Source organism: Camelus ferus, chromosome 2 (genome assembly GCF_009834535.1).
Source record: "Camelus ferus isolate YT-003-E chromosome 2, BCGSAC_Cfer_1.0, whole genome shotgun sequence".
NCBI lineage: Eukaryota > Metazoa > Chordata > Mammalia > Artiodactyla > Camelidae > Camelus > Camelus ferus.
The window spans coordinates 4,793,742-4,816,903 of NC_045697.1; the positions used below are offsets into that span (position 1 = coordinate 4,793,742).

The 23,162-nt window shown below is 50.9% G+C and overlaps 1 protein-coding gene across 8 annotated transcripts in view; it reads left to right on the forward strand.

Moving 5' to 3' along the window:
* EVC2 (EvC ciliary complex subunit 2) overlaps positions 1-23,162 on the forward strand; it is a 122,425-nt gene that overhangs the window by 1,838 nt on the left and 97,425 nt on the right. For 2 of the 8 annotated variants that reach the window (XM_032493800.1, XM_032493765.1), the window contains exons 1-6: positions 163-769; positions 9,229-9,283; positions 11,589-11,755; positions 14,644-14,712; positions 16,895-17,069; positions 19,561-19,670. In XM_032493800.1, the coding sequence (XP_032349691.1) occupies positions 578-769; positions 9,229-9,283; positions 11,589-11,755; positions 14,644-14,712; positions 16,895-17,069; positions 19,561-19,670 (768 nt within the window). In that variant the 5' untranslated portion in view covers positions 163-577. Of the gene's footprint in view, positions 1-158; positions 798-9,228; positions 9,284-11,588; positions 11,756-14,643; positions 14,713-16,894; positions 17,070-19,560; positions 19,671-23,162 lie in introns of those variants that run through there. The other 6 variants (XM_032493773.1, XM_032493782.1, XM_032493758.1 and 3 more) reach the window with 6 other exon arrangements.

Sequence of the window (23,162 nt, forward strand, 5' to 3'; positions counted from 1 at the left end):
GTTGAACTGAACCCAACAGGACACGAAAAGTGGCCTTTCTCTCTGGCATCTGAGCTTCCAGTTTCCCTCCCAGCCCAGCTGCTCGCTGTTCTGTACCCTCAGGGCCCTCCAGGACACGCGGCACTGCCTCTCCAAAAGTTTCTCAGTTATTTAATCGGGGGCTGGTGGGCCTGGGGAGATGCGCGATTCAGCCCGGTGTGTCTCAAGGAAGGCTTGCTGGAAGAGGTGAGTCTGAGTTGAGACTCAGAGAACTGAGAAGGCAGTACTGGAGAGGCACTGGGAGCCCCTAAAGTCTTTGGGAGCAGGAGTCACCCGATCTGATTTTGGGAGTGTCCCCGGATGGGGCGCGAGCAAACCGAAGTGCGGCCGCGCCAGCCTCGCTCCCTCCCTCCCGCGTCCGTCTCGGTCCCGGGCCGCCTCCGGGCCCGCCAAGCCCAGAGGCCGGAGTCTGTTCCAGAAAACTTTCCGCGGAGGCTCGCACTGAGCATGCTCGGCGGCGGGGCGGGCCTGGGGTCCGGAAGCTGCCCCGACTCCGCCTGTACCCGCGAATTTGGGGGTCGCTGGTCCCCGGCGGGAGATGGGCACCCGGGGGCGCGCCACGTGGGTGCTGGCTGGGGGCCTCCTGGCCGCCGCCTCGGCGCTGCTCGCGGAGCCCGAGGACCGAGGACGGCCCGCCGCGGGCCCAGGCCCCTTCCGGCGCCCCCTCGGCGCGCAGCCTCCCGCGGGTGCCCCCGCGGCTCCCGGGGCGGGGCCCGAGCGCAGCGCGCAGGTGAGGAGCGCCGGCCCCCCCATCTCAGGTCTGACTCGGGCGTTTTGGCTTCACCCACACCGGGGGCGGGGAGGCCCCGTCGGGTGGGGAAATTACCCGAAAGGGAGGGCGGGATCCGAGGATGCGTCGCATGTTCCTTAGTGGATCCCGCTTTGGGCCGGAAAACTCCCCGGTTGGGCGGAGACAGCGATGTGGCAACTGCGGGCTTGGACTTTGTTGGCGGCCGGTTCGAGCCCGCTCTGCAGCCCGAGGGCTCTGTGACCTCGGGCAGGTCGCTTCGCTTCTTGTACCTCGGTACCCTGATCTGTAAGCCACCGCAGGGCCTCCCCTGGAGGGTCAAGGTGAGAGTTTAGAGGAGTTCATGCGTGTTGAGCAGCTTACACAGGTCAGTGCCCCACCAGAGTGTAGCGGCTGACAAAAAACAGCTGGACTGTTGGCCGGAGTTCTATGTGACTGCAGATTTAACCTCTTTCCCCTTCACCCTGCCCCTGCCTCTGTGGTCCCTTACTGGGAAGGCTCAGAGCTCTGGCTGTCACCCTAGATTTCCCCTCCTCCTCCACCCAAAACTGGTCACCAGTCCTACTGCCTTTTCCTCTTAATCAGCTCTGATACCTGCCCCTCCCCCTCCTCCACTGCATCCCTAGGTTCACTCCCCACCCCTCAGCCTCTGGCCTTTGAGGTTGGTTCCTATGGGTCGCCCCCACCCTCTAATTTGTGCTTTTTTCCATCCATTTCCCCAGGCCTCTAGGTGACTTGTCCAGGGCGTACACCTGACTGCTTCCCTCCCCTGCTTACACACCTTGCACCCTGACCCCTGTAACAAACCCAGGCTTCTGTTCCCGGGAACATCTGTCCAGCGATCTGGCCCATCGCTTCCCCAGGGTCCTCCCTCCCAGCCCTCCCCGAGGGCCTGGCTCCTCTTGTCCTGTTGAGTTCTCTACCTTTAGCCCCAGTACCTGCTACACTTGCTAGAGGTTTTTTAGGTCTCTTAAATGAAATTTCCCCTCACTTTCTATTATTGTTAGATTTTCAGTAGACAAGGCAAAATAATAATACTCTGTCAATTTACTGAGCTTTTATAAAGCTCACGACTGAATATTTTCACAAAGTCCTTTCACCTACTCCTGTCCAGTGAGGTGGAAAGTATCTGGCCCATTTTGCTGATGAGAAGACTAAAGTCCAGGGGGCCTGTCCGGTTCTTTCCTTTGGGAAGCCAGTGCCAGTCCTTTCTGGTGAATATTTGTTGCTAGGCTCTTCAAGACAGTGCTTTGAACACCAGAACACATATGCTCATGTCAACATATTATCTATCCTCTCCTGCAAAGGGGGAGCCAATAGCCAGTTACAGCCATCTCCCAGATGTTCTAAAAATGCTATGACCAATACAGGAGCCCTGGCCACGCTGTTTCAGGTCCTCCAAGGCCCCGTGTGCTGGCAGCTGCCGTATTGGACAGCCCAGACCATAGAGCGTTGCCAGGGTTGCAGGAAGTCCTATTGGAAACTCCTTGCAAGGAGAGAAGCAGTGAAGGGTTGAGTAGACAAGAGGTTTCTGAGTGTTTATGGAAGGCCCTGTGTGTCCCAGACTCTCTTCTGGGTGCTTGAGATAGAAGAGAACAGGCAGTCTCTGTTCTTAAGGAACCTGCACTCGCGGGGCAGGAGGAAGACGCTAACGGCATTAACCTGTAGTGTGGCAGTTGTGGTTCAGGCTGTGGAGAGAAATGCGTCGGGCAAAGTGGGCTGAGAGAGAGGGCCTTGGTCCAGACGGGGTGGTCGTGGAGGATGCTTTGAGGAGCTGACAGGTGAGCAGAGCCCTGGATGGAATGATGGAGGGGCTTGGGTGCTGCTTCGAGAAAAGCATTTCAGAGTGAGATGGCAGTGAGGACAAAAGGATGTGCTTCGTGGGGTCCAGGACCAGCCAGGAAGCTGGTGTGGTAGGGGCAGAGGGTGGGGTGGGGGGAGGGGAGGGGGAAGTGCTGAGGCCAGAGGGTAAGGAGGGGCCAGATCAGGAGGCCCGGTGGGTCATGTTTAAGACTGGTTGTTATTTTGAATTAGATGGAAGCCAGGGATGGGTTTTGAGCAGAAAAGTGACCGGCTCTGAGTCGTCTTTTTAAAGCATCCCTGTGGCAGGTGTGAGGACAGAGGACAGAGGTAGAAGTAAAAACCGAGAGAGGAGGCAGGTAGGGGACCAGGCAGACAGTGGAGATGAAGAGGACCAGGGAGATTCGTGGAGAGAGCTGCCGAGAAGTTGTTGAATTTGGGGTGTATTGTGAAGGCAGAGCCGGGGGAGTGTGCTGGGATTGAATGTGAGTTGAGAGAGAGAAAGAGAAGTCAAGGATGAAACCAAGGACTTGGGCTTCAGCAGATGGAAGAACAGAGATACCATTAACTAATATGTGGAAGCCTCGGGGAGGCAGCCAGGAATTCTTATTTGGTCCTGTTGAGTTTGACAGGCCTGTGAGGCATGGAGGTAGGGGTGCACAGGAGGGTGGTGGGTGAGTGAGTCTGGATCTGGGGGAGAAATCTGAGCTGGAGAGCTGCTATACCGGGGAGTGGTCAGGGTACATGCCTTTAACCCCGGAGGGCCTGGCTGAGTTCCCTGGGGGTAAGTATTGATTGGGAAGACTGAGGTCTTTGGACAGGGCCCTGGAGAGCGCCTGGGCTGGGCCAGGCCAGGAAGAAGAAAAGATCGATCGAACAAAGGAGATGAGAAAGTGTGGCTGATTTTGCAGGAAGGAAACCGAGGCTGTGACCCACAGGTCAAGGGAGGAAGGTGCTTCAGGGAGAGGGGCTCGCAATAGGCAGCACAACGGCTCCCCTACCTCCTGACCCCTGGAGCCTGGGAACGTGTCACATCACAGGGCAAAGGGAGACAAACGTTGCAGATGGAGGCTGCTAATCAGCTGACCTTATCACAGGGAGGTTACCCTGGGTTATCCTGGTGGTCCCAGTGTAATCCCAAGGGTCCTTACAAGTGGAAGAAGGAGGCAGGAGAGAGTCAGAAAGAGATGTGAGATTAGAAGGTCAGAGGGATCCAATGTGAGGCCTCAACCTGCTGCTGCTGGCTTTGAAGATAGAGGAAGGGCCATAAGTTAGGAGTGCAGGCTGCCTCTAAGGCTGGAAGAGGCTCTCCCAGAATGCAGCCCTGCAGACACTTTGATTTTAACACAGTGAGAGCCACGTTGGACTCGTGACTTCCAGAACAGTACAGTAATAAACGTGTGTTGGTTTTAAGCCACTCGGTCTGTGGTGGTTTGTTACGGCAGCCGTGGGATGCTAAGACACTCACACATCCAGGGCTGCTGGTGGTGAGTCGTGTGCAGTAAGAGTGGAGACCTGGCCATGACATGAGGCCTTGTAGACGTTATGGTGACCTTGTCAGGAGCTGTGTCACCCTGGAGAGAGGGATCACCAGGAGGGGAAGGCTGGACACTGGAGGATGATGTTGACTGGCGGCTGGCATGGTCTCTGTGGGAGCAGGCGGCTCACGGTGGCCAAGGAGCCCCCGGAGAGGCACCCTCAAGCTAGTGACCGCTAGGAACTTGTGAGACCTCAGGGAGCCACAGCCAAGTGTCCCTGGCACTAGGGCCACCAGGGGGCTCCCTGGGAACCTGGGATCCTGCCCCTCCCCCTCGAGTAGAACCTAATGTCGGGAAGGAGGCCTTTGTCCCTCTGGGGGTCTGGGCAGCGTCTGCTTTGCTCACCACGTGGTGCCTAGCACAGAGCCTGCTGTGCGTAAAATGCTGGGTGAAAAAATGGATGGAAAGTTCCAGGGGCAGGGGCGGCACAGGTGGATGGTTGTGTGGGGGCGGGGTGCACCATGGCGCCACCGTTCACCCCAGAGACCTCACAAATGAATTTTAGGTGTTTGTTTTTTTGTTAACAGATTTCAGTTTTTAGAACAGTTTTAGATATTAGAAAAATTGTACACATGGTAAAGAAAATTCATATGTATCCCCTCCAATGCACACAGTTTCCTTTATTATTAACATCTTACATTAGTAAAGTACATTTATTGCAGTTAATGGTCTAACTGATTGATATAATTGATATATTATTGTGAAAGTCCATAGTTTATTTGGATTTCCTTAGTTTTTTTTTTTTTGCCCAACGTCCTCTGTCCCAGGGTCCCATCCAGGACACGCATCCCATGTAGGCGCCTCTCGGCCGGGACAGTTCCTCAGACTTTCTTGTTTTGATGACCTTGGCAGTCTGGAGGAGGACTGGTCAGGGATTTTGTAGGGTGCCATCTGCTGGGATTTGTCTGAGTATGTGCTAGCAACCTGATTCATTACTGTTGGTGTTGACCTTGAACTCTTGACTGGACTAGCATTTCTCCACCATGAAACCAGCCTGCACTGTACTTGTTAGAAGGAGGTCACTGTGTTAGAAGGAGCAGCCTGGATGGATGTTCTTAAGATTTTTTTCCTGCCAGATGGCAGCAAAAACATATTCCATCCACATCAGTGTCTGACACGCAGCATTCTTCTTCTGAAGAAGAGGCACCTCTTTCTACCTTGTGGAAGACTATAGACTAGTGGTTGTCCTGGCCACACACACCTGTTCCAGAAGGACTTGGGGACAACGTTTGCATTGGGCATGAGGGACCTGGGAGACCCCAAAGGAACAGGCATGACTCCCATTGTTACCCTAAAAGAGGAAGGAAAAAGACCTCAGTTTTTGTCTTACCTGAAAGAGAAGAATTCAGACAGGAGCAAAAGATTTTAAAGGTTTTCTTAGCAAAGGAGGAGTACGCCTCCAAGAACGGGGTGCGGGCTGATCCAGGGGCCGACGGCAGTGGTCTTTGTTTGGCCCCCTGTCTTGTACCCTCGCTTAGAGGTGGTCTCTTGGTTGATTGGCAGCTCTTGCCCCTGGAGTGCTTGGTCATGATCGTCCCGTTTGGTGCATGTCCTTACCCATGATGCACATAGGAAAGCCCACAAGGGGGCCCAAACCGCCATGCTAATTACATTACAGTGAGCATTAGGTCATGTCCGGTTAGGTCCTCAACGCTACTGCACAGTGAGGGCTTTCGGGTTCTAACCAGTTTCTTGCTGGCACTCATTTAGTGGAAGTAAAAGTTCCTTTATGCTGAAGGTAGGCATACTGCCATCCTCCAGACCATCCTCCCTGACCTCCACCTATCTGCCCGGTGCCCCCACTTATCTAACTACCTGACACCATCACTTAGTCTTTGTTATTATTGTTGTTGCAATGACGCATGGGTGTGATTCTCCTCCTGCCAGAAATGAAGCAATACGGGTGGCCTGCAGGCAAGGGAGTCTCCAGCCGCTGGCTGCTCACACCCTCGTTCCCCAAGGTCCCCAAGGCTAACACTTCAGCGTACACCTTGCTAGGCTTTTAAAAATAAGTTATGATATATGATATTATATTTTATACTGTTAAATATGTAATTATTTATTAAATGTATAACTAGTATTAAATATGTTATTAAATATCTATATACATCTTCCAAATTATTAAATACATAAACACATAAGTATATATAATAAAGTAACTATAAACAAATGTGATTTATATGAAAAGTACGTGAGATAAATACATAATATATAATTGTAAATGTATGCTAATATATTCAATGTATAAAAATGCCATTTTTCTTAAACAGCATCATATTAGTCATAATTTTTCAACCTACTGACTTCACTTGACATATGTTAGAGTTTCCTCTAGGTAAACATAGATCTGCCACATTTGTTTATTTGCTTATTCATGTTTGTAAGTGTGGTAAAATGCACATCACAAAATTGACCACGGTAACCGTTTTTAGGCGTGTAGTTTAGCACCGGTAAATACATTCACAGTCCTGCACTCGCATCTCCAGAGCTCTTTTCATCTTGTGAAACTGAAGCTCTGTCCCCCTTAATCAACAATCCCCCATCCCACCTCCCCCAGTCCCTGGCAGCCGCCATCCTATCTCTGTCTCTGAATTTGACAGACCTCCCGCAAGCGGAGTCATACACTCTGTCTTTTTGTGACTGGCTTATTTCTCTTGGCCTGGTGTCCTCAGGTTTCATCCTTGCTACAGCAGGTGACAAGATTTCCTTCCTTTTTAAGGCTGAATCATAGTCCCTTGTATGCCTGGACCACTTTTGCTTATCCATCTATCCTAGGTTGCTTACACCTTTTGTCTTTTGTGAATAATGCTGCTGTGAACATGAATGTACAAATAGCTCTTTGTGGCCCTGCTTTCAGACCTTTTGGGTAAGTCCCTACATGCTGTAAGGAATAATCATGTAGCTTAAATGGGGTGTTTTGATGATCAGTCAGGTGTGGAGACAGAGTAACACCCCGAAGAGGCGCACGAAAGTGGAAGATTGATTACATCCACCACGCCTAAGGCATACTACACCCGGGGCCAGGGCGGGGCTGGGGGTTGCTCAGCCAGGAGTGGAGGCAGCTGGAGGACCTGTGGGCCGGCGCCTTTATCGGGGGTCAGGGGAGTGTGTAAGCAAAGGGCAGAAGGGTGTTTCCCTGGTGCCTTCGTTATGAGACCAGCAGTCAAGAGGGCAGGAAGGGGAGCTTGTGGCCGGACCCGCCTTCTCACCCTGGTGCCGCTGGGCATCTGGGAGGGGGCTCATGATCTGATCGTGGGGGTGTCAGGGCAGCAGGAAAATGTGAACTTGTGTTTATTTATTTATCTATTTATTTATTACTATGATTACACATATTATATATTATTTTTATTTTACTATGTATTGATACATTAGGAATTATTTCTTATTTCTTATGTAATATGTTACTACGTTATTTAATTTTATTTTTATTGTTATTTATGTCATGTCTTATATAATATTTTATATTATATTATTTATATCATATAATATGCAATATTTTATTATGTTATTAATATTATAAATATTATGTATCATTAAGTTATTCTATATATTTATTTATATACTTATTTATTCAAAGTTTTAAAAAAGTGCAGTACACCCTGGAAGGGGACTTGCTGGATCATACCACTTCTTCCTTTTTAGCAGCTGCATAGTACTCTGTAGGAGAATTCACTCTTTTAAATAGGATTCTTCAGGCTGCCCATCCCAGAAGCACCATATGAACGAGCTGAGATCCAAACTCTGGCTCCGTAAACTGGGAGTCCTGGGTGGGTTCAGGGCATGACTGGCTGGGTTTAGCTGCACCCTCCTCCTCCTTGTTCTCACCCTAGGCCTGTGTCCTCACCTGTGTGTCCCGTCACTCCATCTGCGTCCCTCCAGCAGCGGGTGTCGTGTTCCAGCCCTGTGGATGGGCCTGGTCATGCAGCTGGGAAAGCTGCTTTCGTCAGCCCAGCAGAGTGGCCTTGGCTGGGGACAGTCCAGGGACTGGGGGCCTGTGAGGATCCGGCCAGAGCACAGCCACTCTGTGGCCAAGGGGACAGGCTTGCTCAGACCACGAGCAAGGCCGTGGGGAAAGCTTTCTAAGCAGACAAACACAGTAGCGCAGAAATTCCCTTTCAATCCCACAGAATCTCGTGCTTTCCACAATGTCTGACCCCCTCTAAACATCGGCCACGTGAATCGGCATCGGAACCAGACCCAAAGCCAGGCCTGAGCATCCCCCTGAGCTCTCACCATCTTCCCTGCCTGTGTGCATCCTTTCCCCTTCCATTACGTAGATCCAGCACGTCCAGAACCAGGTTGTCTGGGTTCAAGGCTAGTCTCCACCACCTACTACCTGTGGGACCTGGAGTGAGTTGTGAGACTTTATCATAAAATGAGGATGACACGCCACTGGGTTATCACGAAGATCACTGGTAATTCACCTGGAGTGCACGGTGCTGGGCCGGGCCCATTTCAAGGGCCCTAGCCACGGCATCCTAATGGTGATGATGATTACTGTTATTATTGCCATTTTGTGGTGGAGGGGTCTGGGCCTTTCCAGGGCTCAGTACTGCACCAAGGTGGAGTGGAGGGGTTGGCTGGGTCCCGTTTGGACAAGTTTTCATCATTGGATGAGGTGAAGCAAGCTAGGAGGAGGCTTCGAGGTCCACACTTTTCAGAGGAGGGATCTGAGGCTTGCAGAGGTTGTGAGACTTGGGCAAGGACACACAGCGAGTAAATGGTTCCAGCTAGAATCCAGTTCTCCGGGTCCTCAGGCTAGTGTTTTACGTGCTCCTCCATGAAAACTTGCAGGGAAATTCAGAGCCTGAGGTTCCCCCAGCATCACAGGGTTAGTGAAAAGCAACTGGGGTGCAAACCCAGGTCTGTCTGATTATATGGAATTTCCATGGCTCAGTGCTGCCTCCCTGGACAGTGCCCAGAGATGAAGCTATGTAATCTGAGCTCTCAAAGCACAGAGCTCAAATCTGTGCTCAACTTGGAAAAATTTACATCAGATTCTGGATAGAAGAGATGCAACTCATCTCCTTTATAAAAGTGACTTTGACCACTTATTACAAGCATGTCTTCATTCATGCCTTTGTGTCTTTTGAATTATTTTAGGACTTGCCCCCTATGATGTGGCCCAGTGTGGAGAGCTCTCACTTTAAGACGACAGGTAAATTCTCCTTTTGGTTGATTTTTCGTTGTTTTAGCAGGACAAGGGGATGGAGGGAGAAGCTTCCGGGCACATGGCTGCCCTGAAGCGAGGGAATGAGGGTGCATCCAAACACTTGGGCAAACATACAGATGACCCGTGTGACAGTGGTGCTGGAGGGGAGGCCGCTGAGTGATGACACAGTGGCTGGTGAAGGGCACTTTACAGCTTGACTTCCTTCTATACTGACAGCAGGGCCTGCCCTCCTGCAAGTCTTCATCAGAGGCTGTGGCTGGGCCTTCTGAGGGCCTGGAGGAGCCTGGGGCATAGATGCCCCAACCAGAGGTAACACCTGTACTGACCTTGAGATTTTACATCCATGTGCTGATTGGACAGCATTTGTCCCCTAGCCTGAGCGGCTGGGCTGTCCAGAGGCGGGCAGTCCAGTCCTGCTTATGCGATTGACCGAGACAATCCTGACTGAGCAGCTGGCCTGGGAGGGCACCTGCCTGTTTCCATGGCGAAGGCTGTCAGTCCCTCCATGCTTACCTTTGTCCCCATTCCGACGTCCTGAGCGGAATCAACCACAGATGATATTCTAGGGAAAAAGATGTTGATTTTATCTAGGATTCAGTTCAGTGTCTTTTTTTTTTTTTCAAATTTTAATTTTTTCCTACACATATTTAGAAACTCTGTAAAGAAGGTTTCAAAAGCACTTCTAAAGACCTTGCTATCAATATGCTGTGTGAGAAAGACTGAAAAATAGACTTCATGCTCAGTCAACATACAATTTGTATTTGGATAGAAGAGAAACGTCGAAAAGGCACAGCTCCACAACTCAGGTCCCTTCAAAGCATACATTTCTAGCTTTATTTTTTTTTTTAATTAAAGTTTAGTCAGTTTACCATGTTGTGTCAATGTCTGGTGTACAGCATAATAGTTCAGTCATACATATACACACATGTATTCCTTTTTATTATGGGTCATTTTAAGGTATTGAATACAGTTCCCTCTGCTACACGGTAGAAACGTGTTGTTTATCTATGTTATATTTCTGCAAATCTGCAAATCTCGAACTCCCAATTTATCCCTTCTACCCTCTTTCTGCCGGTAACCATAAGTTTGTTTTCTATGTCTGTGAGTCTCTTTCTGTTTTGTAAATAAGTTCATTTGTCTCAGTTTTTTTTAAAGATTCCACATATAAGTGATAGCATGTGGTATTTTCCTTTCTCTTTCTGGCTTACTTGACTTAGTGTGATGATCTCCAGGTCCATCCATGTTGCTGCACATGGCATTATTTTATTCTTTTTATGGCTGAGTAGTATTCCAGTGTGTGTGTGTATCACAACTTCTTTATCCAGTCATCTGTCATTGGACATTTAGATTGCTTCCAGGTCTTACACATAGTGATGCTAGAAACACTGGGGTGCTTGTGGTTTTTTGAAGGAGAACTTCCTCCGGATAGATGCACAGGAGTGGGACTGTCTAGTGTTAAGCATTTAGTGCTCATAAGCACTTTCACACACAGTGTGTCATTTCCCTTCTCCTTAGGCTGCCCTGTCTGATGGATGTTTTCACCACATTCCCAGTGAGGGAAACTGAGGCTCAGAGCACTCAGCTGACCTGCCCAGGGTCACACAGCTGATTAGCATTAGAGCAGCTTCCACTCAGGACAATGCCTAACACCCCAGCCAGCACCTCTTAAGCGACATTTCTGTGCTACACATGGTGCTTATGAATTTTCAAAATTCTAGAGGAAGCAGTCCACATGGGGTAGTTCAGCAGGCGCTGTGTCTGGCAGTGGTCAGACCCTCCTTGTAGTAATGATCAGTGTCACTCGCAGAAGAGACAGGGCCTCCGAAGGACAAAGCAAGGTAAAACTTACCGTTCTCTCCACTGTGGAGTTAGGGAAACTGAGGCCCAGAGGGGTTAGCTGGCTTCCCCACCGACACAGCTGGGGAGAGGCAGAGCCAGATTCGAACCCAGGGCTGTCTGATGCCAGGTGGGTAAGAATCACCCAGGACACCTCCCTTGCCCAGTGGTTCTGATTCGGCAGGTCTGGTGTGGGACCCAGGATGGACATTTCAGCATACAGCCCAGGGAAGGAGCGCACACTGGGAGCGACATTCTCCTTAGTCTCTAAGCCTCCCAGTGAGAACATCTCATTTCCTTGGCAGAGAAGTGGTAAGGCATTCATTCATTGACTTCCTCCGCCAAGGTTTTCCCAGCGCCTTCTGCGGGCCGTGCGGTTTGCCTCTGGCAGTTGAGCCGCTGCAGTCGTCCTGCCAGTCTGCGTTATATAATACAAGTTCATTGCTCTTTGCAGTGGACGCACCATTTGGACTGAAATTCAATAAGAAAATTGAGGTCTCGACCCCACCCAGGACTTCTGCAGCCACCAGTGGGTTGTGGCTTCATTCCGTGTTTGCTTTTACAGCCTTCCTGCCCAGGAAGACCTTGTTTAAAAGAGAGTCTGCTGTAACACATCTCTTGGTAAGTAACATGTTCGATACTTTAAAAAAGACATATCAAGTTGTAAAGAAGCCAATTTTGTTCCAAAGATGTAGAGAATGTCACAGGCTTTTGTTCCTCAAGAAAAGCTATTCTTTCACTGAATACAGTTATTAGGAGGGAGCAAATCCATTTTTCTTTCGGGAGAGCTGCAGTTTCTGCACAACGTACAGCATTTTGCTGGATGGGACGTGTGAATCTGATCGTCAAGCGGCCTCGCCTGCTGGTTCTAAAGCAGGGCGAGGGGCTGTGCTCTAACCAGACTGGAGTCACCCGCGCCTGTTATAAAAACGCTGCTACCAGTGGTTCGTGGCGAGGGTTTAACAAATACTTCCAACTTGCCAGGCACGGGGCTTCGCACTTTCAACGCGTGATCTCATTGGAGCCTCATTGCAAGTTCTGAAGCAGGTACTATTTTTGCTCCTGCTTTACTGACAGGAAACTGGAGATCGGAGAGATTAGGAGGCTTGTTCCGGGTCCCACAGGTAGAGGTGGCGGAGCCGGGGTTTGGAGCCCCTGCTCGACTGCTGCTCCTGAGGCTGCTCGCATTCTGTGTGATGTGCTGGCTCCACGTCGGGCTGTCTCTCACCTACGCTTCCATGACTTAAAAAGGCTTGAGAACCACTGAGTTCAGCCAACAGGCTACCATTGCTACAAGCCCCTTCTTGGCCGCCGGCTAAGTGTTTGTACTAGTTTCCTAGGGCCGTGTAACAAATTACCACCAACCTGGTGGCTTCAAACAATGACATTATTCCCTTCCAATTCTGGAAGTGGAAGTCCAAAGTTAGGGTGTTGGCAGAGCCACGCTCCCTCCGAGGGCATGTCGGGGAAAATCCATCTTTGTTTCTTTCAGCTTCCGGTCATGTTCCTGGCTTCTGGCCGCATCACACCAATCTCTGTATTAGGATTCTCCAGAGAATCATAACCAGCAGGATGTGTGTATATACACGTGTTTACACATTCACACACGCACACGTGCACGTATATATATATGCGCATATGTGAGGGAGACAGCGGGGGAGATTTATTTTAAGAAATTGTTCATGTGGTGATGGGGCTGGCAAGTCCAAAATCTGCAAGGCAGGCCGATGTTGCAGCTCAAGTTGGAACGGTGTCTGCCACTGAGTTCCCTTTTCCTCAGGGGACCTCAGTGTTTTTTTGTGAAGTCCTTAACTGATTGGGTGAGGCCCACCCATATTATAGACAGTTATCTGCTTTGCTCAAAGTCCACTGACCTAAATGTTGATCTCATCCAAAGAGCACATTCGCAGTGACATCAGGACGCATTTGACAGCCAGCTGGCCCTAGCCGCTCACTCTCACACTCTGTTTCCGCCTTCTCATGGCCCCTTCTCTCTGTGTGTGTCTTCTCCTTTTTTGTCACTACTAAGGACCCCTGGCATTGCATTTCTGGCCTGCCTCAATCCAGCCCACCTACATCCAGAATGATCTCGTCTTGAGAGCCTTTGCTTAATTACATCTTCCAAGACCTTCCAAATAAGGTCACATTCTGTTCCCAGGTTCTGGGATTCAGGATGTGCAGTAGCCACTCACCCCACCAAGGCGGTCCTCTTATTCTGTCCAGCCCTCTCCTGCGACAGGTGGCGCAGCCCCTCCCACGGCAGCACCTCTGTGCCCCATCACCCTCCTCTGTCTGTTCAGTGGCTGTGCTTCTTCAGTTGTTGTTTGCAGGATGCTGTGTGGGGACCAGAAGGATAGAAAGCCAGATCTCTGTTCTCAAAGACTCATCAGGGTCCTGGCACGTCAGAGCATTAGGGTGGGGTGGGGGCCAGAATGCTCAACCGGAATCAGAGGCCCGGGCAGCTCGCGCTGCTGCCTGTGGTCAGCGTGTTCTCGGGAATATCACTTCCACTCTTTGTGTCTTCGCTCATTTCTGTCCAGTGAGAGGCTCATGCTTTGGGGAGGGGATGTGCGCTGTGGAGGAACCACAGGATATGGAGACACACTGGTGGGGATGGAGTCCAAGCTTCCTGCCTGTGCAGCCTTGGGCTAGTGACTTAACCTTCCCGAGCCTTAGTTTCCTCATCTGTAAAATGGGAGAAATAGAATTCATGTGTGTACAGGGATGGGCATACGCCTTGCACTTGGGAAAGAATTGATGTTGCTCTGATTGTCGGTATCACTGAGAGCTGCTGTGGTCTGTGATTCAGAGGTGGGGGTGGGCAGGCAGAGAGCGGGGAGGCGAGGCAAAGGGAAGCCTCCTCGGTGAGATCAGGGTCCTGCCTGGTTTAAATGGTGTGTCTGTACCGCAGCACTGGGATCTCAGGACACACGGCAAGGGCAGAAAGGAGCCAGCATCCGTTGTGATTACAAGGGGCCGCGGGAGCTAGGCCAGCCCTGGCTTTCTATTGATACCCTTCCAGGGCAGTCATCACAGGGTTGGAAGAGGCCAAACCCAGATTCTCCATTCACTGATGGTGGATCCAGCTCCCAGGAGGCTCCCGGACGTGCTGGGGTCCATGTTCCTCTGTCCCCACTGTGTGGCTGATATGCTCCGGCAGTGACAGCCAGGGGACACACAGGATCTGTGAGTGGTCATTAAAGGGTTTTTCCATAGCTCTGCAAACATGCTGCTTACTGAAATGTAAGCCCTGGTTTGCTGAGTCCCTGTGACAACAGTGTCCTTTACCCAGGAGCAGGACATAGCCCCAGTGTCAGCACAGGTCCACATCCTTCTTTCCTCATAGGTTTTAAGTTCCAGTCCTTACACACTCTTTTTGAAAAAATCTTCAGGATTGAAGAAAGTTACTGTACCAGCAGAAGCAACCCTGCTCACCCTGCTTTTAAAAGCTTTATAAGTGTAGCATGAAATATTTTTCATTTTCTAATAATTTCTGTATTTGATTGTAGTATGGGGACATTTCAAGAGACATTCAAGGAACTTCTGAGAATGGAGTCATTTTTCAGAAATGTGCAGTGGTAAGTGTTCATGGGTGGCTTAGACTTAAAGAGGAAATAATTGAATTTGCCCAAATCATGTATTAGCTGGGAGCTGGCAAGTCACGTGGTTATCCAGCCACGTCTGAGCACGGGTGAGGAGGGGCTGACCCGCAGGGACCTTATATTTTATATGGCAGCACCAAGACTGAGGTTTTTTGGTAACAGTATAATTATTGTGAGTGAAAATCCTCTGTCATTGTTTAAAATGGGAAAGAGAGTGTATATTTTCTCTGAGATTTTAACATTTATATGATGCTTGACAGCTTAAAAATGTATTTAATGTCTTTTAGGTCTTTGATCCTTACTAATCTCATGAGATGGCTTTCACATTGTCCTTGTGTTGGGAGGTCCCTAAGACCACCCTCAGGTTCAGTGGCTCCTTCAGAGGACTCAGCTCAGAACAGCTGATGTCACAGTTACAGTTCATTACAGCAAATGACGTAAAGTCAGCAAAGCGAAAGGCACATTAGACAGAGCTCCGGAGACGCCGGCCCAAGACAGCCCTGTTTCCTCCTGGCGGAGCTGCAGGGGCAGCATGTAGGTTTCCCAGCAGTGACATGTGACATAACTCGGGGCGCTCTCCTGAGCTGTGGAGTCCAGGGCTTTTACTGAGGACCAGTCACGTTGGTGCGGAACGCTCATGTCGCTGACCTCGGTTATTCAATCTCCCTTCCCTCCCTCCAGAGGTCACGCTGGGCCCAAGGCCCCCGCCACGAATCACACTGTTAGCGTAGACTCCTGGTGTGGCCCAAGGCCATGGGTATATGAAGACAATCTCACCAGGTAGGACGTTCTGAAGACTCTAGAGGTCAATCTCCCAGGAGCTGGTCCAGGACCAGCCCTCATTTTGGGATGCGCAGCGTTTGGACAGTCCCAGCCTGCTGAGTTAACCCTTTACTGCACAAACGTCATTTTCTTTTCTTTTCTTCTTTTTTTCTTTCTTTCTTTTTACTGAAGTATAGTTGATTTACAATGTTGTGTCAGTTTCAGGTGTACAGCAAAGTGATTCAGTTACATATATGCATATATATAAACCTATTCTTTTTCAGGTTCTTTCCCACCATAGGTTATTACAAGATATTGAACATAGTTCCCTGGGCTGTACAGTCGGTCCTTGTTGGTTGTCTATTTTATATATAGCAGTGTGTGTCTGTTATTCCCAAATTCCTAACTTATCCGTCCCCCCTTTTCCCCTTTGGTAACTGAAGTTTGTTTCCTGTGTCTGCATAACCCTCACTTTAACCCAGGCTCTCAGCTGTCTGGCTCCCCTCCCTGAGTACAGTTGGTGCTACCAGTTTCTCGTGTCCTAGAGCTGTTTTCTGGCCCATGCGTGCAGTTACGAGCATGTGTGTGTACATGCGTGTAGCTGTGTGTACATGCACACGTACATACACGTACTTTTTTCTTCCCCTTTTCTACACAGGTGCCCGTGCATCCTGTACACCAAGTTCTACAACTTGCTCTTTTCACTATTACATTTCAAAGCTCACTCCTCTTGGGACATGCGTGGCTTCCCTCTCTTAGCTCCTGCATCTCTTTCAGCAGAACTGGGGTGAAGAAGGGGCAGGAGAGCTGGGAGATGCGGCCTAGAGAGAGGGGGCAGGGCAGGGTTGCAGAAGCCTGTTGGGGAGCCCAGCGGCTGGACCCCTGGATGGCTTCCACCAGCTGAGGTACTCGAACACATGGCCGGGCAGAACCTGGATGGGGGAGACTGGCTTGGAGGCTGGAGTCCAGCTTGGGACCTGCGGTCCTGGAGATCAGATGGCAGTCAGAGGCCCTGGCCTGGCTGGGGCTGAATCTTCAAAAGAATAGAGTAAGAGGGAGCCACTGTTTGCTTTCCTTGGTGACCCCAGTTGTCAGTTTCCCCAGCCTGCCTGTGGGTCTGTGCTCGGGTGCTTTTTCTTCAAAGTTACTCTGGGGTATGATTTCGCTGCATTTCAGGGCCCTGGTTTCTGTGAAACAGCTTGGCAAGCAGAAGTCAAAACTCTCCTGGGGCCCTTGAAGTCAGACCTGATAAATCCTCAGAACCTTTGTGAGACCATAATCCTCCTGCCCTTTAAAGACCTAACGGGCGCAAGTCAAGCCGGAGACTCATTTTGGGAAGTTGGGTTTGCCGGCAAGTCTGGCCTCACTTCACCTCCTGTCTTGGGTGTCTTCGCAGAGCGAGTGGCCGGTGGCCCACATACAACTGCTGGTGAACAACACCAGGACGCCCGCGGCCGCCAACCTCTCTGATCTGCTCCTGTTGGACAACATCACTGGCCTGACCGTTAGGGAATCGACTGGTAACCAGACCTCAAGAGGGTTCCAGGCTTTCAGGAAGAAGTTTCTGCAAGGTAAGAGCGCCATGTACAATGTCAGGGGTGGAAAATGCTGAAAATACGCACCGATGCTCGCAGAGCATGGGAGATGTGGCCAGCATAGCCTTAGACACGTGACGTGTTCACACAGTGCATCCTCACAACGGATGCTGCTCTCGGGGTGTCAGAGGAGACTGCTGCTCAGTGTCCGCAGCCAGGAAACTGGGTTTGTCACTTAAGTTAGAGGGAGGTGGGATTTGGGGGAAGAGTTTTAAAAATAGATATACTCAATATTTATTATGAAAAATTTCAAACATACACTAAGATCGAGTTCATAGAGCATGCCGGCATATCCATCACCCGATGACCAAAATCTCCATCACTCACTCAAAGGAAGAGCTTGTTTTGGGGAGTGCTGGACAGAGGGGTTTGGCATCGGCCCTGGAAGCTCGCTCATGACACGTCCAGGCACTGTCAGGAGTGGTCACAGGAGCACCTCCACTGCTGATTTGTTGCCTTTCAGAGCATGATGCCGTCCCTGGTTGGCTTTCGGAGGTGTGTTTCCTGAGGCGAATTGTCATTATTTCATTAGGAAGACTTAAAACCAATTCTGGGATTCAGTTGTTCCTCTGTCTCTAGAGCTGTCAGTTTTTCTGGGAAGGTGAGACTTCTTTTATTCTGAGGGGGTACCTCGTCTACAGATGAAAAGACCCAAGCGGTGAGGAACTTGCCTGAGGCCATCGGGCTGGCAGTCAAGGCTGTTTCAGACTCAGACAGTCTGGCTCCCCCATCCAGGCCGTGACCATTACGTATGGTGGATCTCACATCTCACGTGCCGAGGACTCGCTCCGACCTCCCCGCTTCCACACGTGTGGCCCACGCCGCTCATCAGTCCCGCCACTCTTTCTCTCTGAGCCTAGACGAAGCCTCAGAACCCTTCTTAACACCACCTTGCTGACGGAAGCTGCCAGTGGAGCTGGCCCACAAGTGGCGATCTCTGCTGGCTCTGGTTTAAGCAGTGTCAGAATGTTTCCCAGCTAAGTGATCTTTAGTGCCTTTCTTTTCAATGATGTCAAAATAAATCCCAGCCCCCAACTCTTAAGGTGGTATTGGCCTTCAGAAACCACCTAATTTCTCTGACCTCCGGGTGTCACACATGATAACGAGAACCAGCACTTTCCTCCCTGAACCCCTGAATTTGGGATAAGGGAGTTTATTCATGCTTTTTTCAGTTTTTTTGCTTTGTTTTTTTGGCGGGGAGTAATTAGGTTTCTTTCCTTTTAGAGGAGGTACTGGGGATTGAACCCAGGACCTTGCACGTGGTAAGCCTTCGCTCTGCCACTTGAGCGATACCCTCCCCCAGAGAAAAGCACCGTTGCAACACGATCTGGCCTCTGTAAAGTGCTGCTGAGTCAGAGGCTATTCTGTTGTGATTATTTTTATGTGTGTGTGTGGTAAAAACACACATAGCATAAGAGCTGTCGTCTTAAAAACTTGTAAGTGTGCAGGACGGCATTGTTAGCTGTACGCCTGTGCTCAGTGGAGCTGCACAACTTTTCCATCCTGTGTAACTGAAATTCTCTCCCCACTGAACAGCAACCCCGTCGCCCCTTCTCCTAACCCCCGGCAACTGTTTTCACTCTTACTACCGTATTATAATTGCTACGAATGCCCGCATGCCTCTGCCTCCAAGGCTCTACGTGCCCTGAGGGCAGGATCCCAGTTGTGTTCGTGAACTCACCAGGATCTCAAGGGATCTGACACTGGTTTTCAACTTAGTGGGCAGGAAATTTTTTCCCAAAGGATAAGTATAGAAGTGTAGCCTCAGATGACCGATCCGACCCCAGCCTGTTGACACTCTGGCAATATTGTCATCCTCATCATGGTCATTTGCTTTTTTTTTATCAGAGTCATGGTCATTTAGAGAAAAGATGACAGGCCCAAGAGGGTAGGGTGGCTTCCCACTTGTTTACTGGGTGACCCTAAGCGAGTCACTTCCCCTCTCTCCGTCTCACTTTCCTTTTGTGTCCGCAGCAGGAAATACTGTAATCTCCGTCCGTCTCAGGGCATGGTTTGGAGACCAGCTGGGCTGACGTCCTGCAGATGCTTTGAGGGTGATAGAGTCTCACGCCAGGGAGAGGTCTGATGAGTGGCCTTCGCCTGTGTTATCGCTTCATCAGCTTTGTCTTTATCACCGTATCTTTATGATCCTAGCTTTTATCGTTATATAAAAATAAAATGTAAATGTTGAGGACGTTTAAAACAAAAATCCTAAGGATTCCATAGCCTAGAGTTCTGGGTGGGGGCAGAGGGGCAGGTAAAGCTCCTTGCACCTGCTGACACCCCCTCCTAGTGAAAAAGGAGGGGGTGAGCATGCCTGCCCAGTTTATTCTGCCTGCTTATAAGTATGTGAGTCAGAGGGGCCTCGCTGCGCCGTCGGCCGCGACGCGGGCCTCCTCTGCGCGGCTGTGTCTGGGGTGTGACTGGGGCCCCTCTCCTCACCCGCATGTGCTTTCTCTCTGAACAGTCGGGGACTCCTTTTCGGTCAGCTACACAGCCTTGCTGGAGGTGGAAGACGTCAAGGGTGGAGAGGTCCTGATGCTGCCTGCCCGGCTCTCCTTCCAGACTTCATCCCCGGTATTGCCTTTGTTCCTCTGATTTCTGTCCTGCTGCTTTAGAAACTGTGGGCACAGTATCTGCTAGTTCATTCTTTTTTTCCTCCCTTCCTCCTTTCCTTCAGTGATACCGAATTCTAGAAGTGCACGGGCCCTGGGACCTCACACACTTTACCGTGAACCAGGCTCCCTCGGAGCTCCTGGTGACCTTGAGTAGCTACGTACCCTCTCTGGGCCTGATTATGAAGATGCGTGATCACTAGATGTGAATTTCTCAGCACTGTGTCCCGTGCATGACGGGCACTCAACCAGGAGTTCCCACTGGTGTTGGTTCGCTCAAGCTGCCGAGGCACCGTGGACCAGGTGGCTCAAAACGCCAGAAATTTGTTTGTTCACCATTCTGGGGGCTGGAGGTCCAGATCCAGGTGGGGGCAGGGTTGGCCCCTTCTTGAGGCCTCTCTCCTCAGCATGTAGACGGCCGTCTTCTCCCTGTGTCCTCACGTGGTCGTCCCTCTGTGAGTGTCTGTGTCCTGGTCGCCTCCTCTCAGGAGGACCCCGGTCAGATGGGATTAGAGCCCACCCAGCCTCTGATCATGTCTGTAAAGGCTCTGTCACGAACACAGTCACATTCTGAGGTTCTGGGGGCCAGGGCTTCAGCATACGGGCTTTAGGGGACGTTATTCAGCCTGTAACACTATTACTGTTAGCACCTTCATTTTCCAGTCCGCTCTCTGTTAATCCATGTGGGCGGTGAGTGTGGTTGGCTGCGTGGCCCATGCCCGGCGCTGTGCCCTCCTGGGGATGCAGAGGAGGAGAGCCGTCCTCGTCTTAAAGGCGCTCGTGCTCTAGTTACTGGGGCCACGTGGTTCCGGCTTCAGCCTCTGGGGAAAGTACCTTTTAATAGATCAGGAAAATGAGGCTCCGAGTGTGACTGCCCAGCCACGTGACAGAATCAAAATCGGACCCCCCAGTGGCCAAAAGGCCGAAGGGCCTGTGTGTGGCATTTCTGCTGCCGTAAGAAAAGAATTCTGGATAAAATTGAATAAAATGAAAAATACCACAAAGATGAAGACCAGATACAAGAAAACTATACAAAACTGTCAGAGAAGACAAATGTCTCAGAAAACGATTAAGTGTGGAGTGAAGAACAGAGGACAAAAAAGGATTTAAAAAATGGAGAGAAGATGGCCCAGAAGAGATACCTAACTGGTTTCAAAGGACAGGAAACTGAGTATGTTAAAATCAGACTTTAGGATAAGGCACCAGTCAGAAACCAACAGCGAGAAACTCAGGAACCCAGTGGCACCGGGAGCCTCCACCTCCTCTCAGGGGCATGAGGACGTCGGGCCAGGGTGGCCGCACGCCTCCCGGAGGTGCCTGGTGAGGCTGCTGGGGCAGCGGGAAGCGTGCGGTCCAGGAGCCCCTCACTCACGCCAGGGCGACCTTCCCGGCATCCCGCCCTGACGGCTCCTGCCCATTGCTTTGCTTGGTGCCTGTCTGTGTCTATGGACTCCATCCCCTGGAGCCCCCTGCTTCCCACTGGAAGGTCGCTCCGTGAGACCAGGGACCTCGTTGGCCCTGTTCCCAGCTGTGTTCTTAGCGCCTGAAATGGAGCCCCACACACGCTAGGTGCACAGTGAAAATGTGCTGAGTGAAAGAATGAACAGATCTGTGAACTAATGATTCTTGGGCAGGTGTGCTTTCTCTTTTTTAACTTCTCTGAGCCTCAGGTTTCTTATCTGTAAATGGGAAATTGTTTCATAATGCCTCCAGTCTTTTGTGGGCATAAGAGAAATGATTTTCTCTTTGCAAATGGACTGCATTCTCCTTCCCCCTCCAAGCCTTCAGGGGCTCTCTGGGCAGTTCTCTGGACAGAGTGGAGGGTCCCCTAGCCCCCCTGGAGTTTCCAGAGCTCCAGGCTTCATGGCATGTGTTCCAGGCTCCTGCCTGCCTGCCCGTAGAGCGTCAGCGTCTCCCTTCCTTTTGCTGCTCAGCAGCAGCTCATGGGAGGCCAGCGTTTGCTGAGGGGTAAGTTTAGGTGACAGTGAGCGCTCCCGTGCCTCATTCTCTAATCGGTTCACCCGGTTGGACTTCGGTTTCCTTGAGGGACCCGTAGGCCTTCCTACATGATGACAAGAAGGCCAGGTGTGTTTGGGGCTGAAACTGGTCAGACCCAAAGTCTGAGTGAGGTTCATGTCCACCCCAGGTGAGAACCCTGGTCTGCCCTGCGTGGCGGTCAGCCGTGCAGAGGCTCACACTGCAAATGGGAGAATAAAGGAGCTATTTAAAACTACAGGTGCCCAAGGGGATGAAATCCTCCAAGTCGGTGTGTGGAGGTGTCTGGGATTTCAGGGGTGGGAGCACTGCCCTGGTGTATTTTCAGAGGCAGTTCCACATCTCTGGGCTTCAGTATCCCAAACCCGAAAAAGAGAGGAGTGAGAAGACCCCCCCAAATCTCTTCTTGTTCTGACAGCTTAAAACAACGTGAGAGCGGTGGAGAGGCAGTAAAGACAGTGGCCCCTGACTCATCGCCAAAGCAGGAGGCGGTACCGTCAGAAGTGCCCTATGTCGGGTCTGGAAGCTGCTTTCTCACACACATGTGCACAAGTGCAGACCTAGATGCACGTGGACATGGACACATACATACACACGCACACGCGCACGCACCTCAAATTCATACAAGGTTAGAGGTCGAGAAGGAAAAATCTAGAACATTCGTCTCAAGTTTCTTACAATATATTGTAGCAACCGCACGCCCACCTTATGAAACCATCACTGTGTCTCACATGGCCCGTGGCTTCTGACTCCAGGCTGTCGTCTGAAACATGTTTCCCGAGCCTGGAAGTTTATGTAGGAAGCAAGGGGCTGAGGATTTAGGTTTTGTAAAGAGGTGGAGACAGCTCTGTAGATCGCTTTCAGCCCCTCTCGGCTTAGACCCTGGGAGTCAGTGAACGCAGGGAGGAGGGACCCAGAGGCAGGAGAGAGCAGCAGAGGCAGCCGAACACGGGCCTCGGTTTGCGGGTCAGGAGAGCCTGGAGCTCGCAGGGCGCTGTGGACGTTCCGAAGCCCCGACAGCTCCGGAGCAGAAGGGGCCAAGCGGTCGCTTCCTAGTTGTCTCTTCTTTAAAGGCTTGTTTTGTTTTTTGTTTTGAATTTCCATTTCCCTCCTGGAACAAAAAAGAAGCTGGTAGTAGTTTGATTTCCTTCTGGAGCCTCCCTTAGCTTGTCCTGCTGGCCCATGATGCGTCTGGGATACTCCAGTGTTCCCAGTAGCAACTGCAGGGCATGGATCCGGGGTTTCCTACTGGTCCACCAGGGCCCATCAGGTTAGGGGAAAATGCCCTGGAGTGGCCATGATAGGATTACACGGGGGGTGCCTAGCCCACTGGACGTCCAGTTGCAAGTCCCCCGGCCAGGTTATCTGCAAGGAGAAGACCGCCACCGCCACCGCTGCTGCCGCCGCCACCACCGCCACCACCATCTACACCAATAGCAGTAATACTTTCATAGCACTG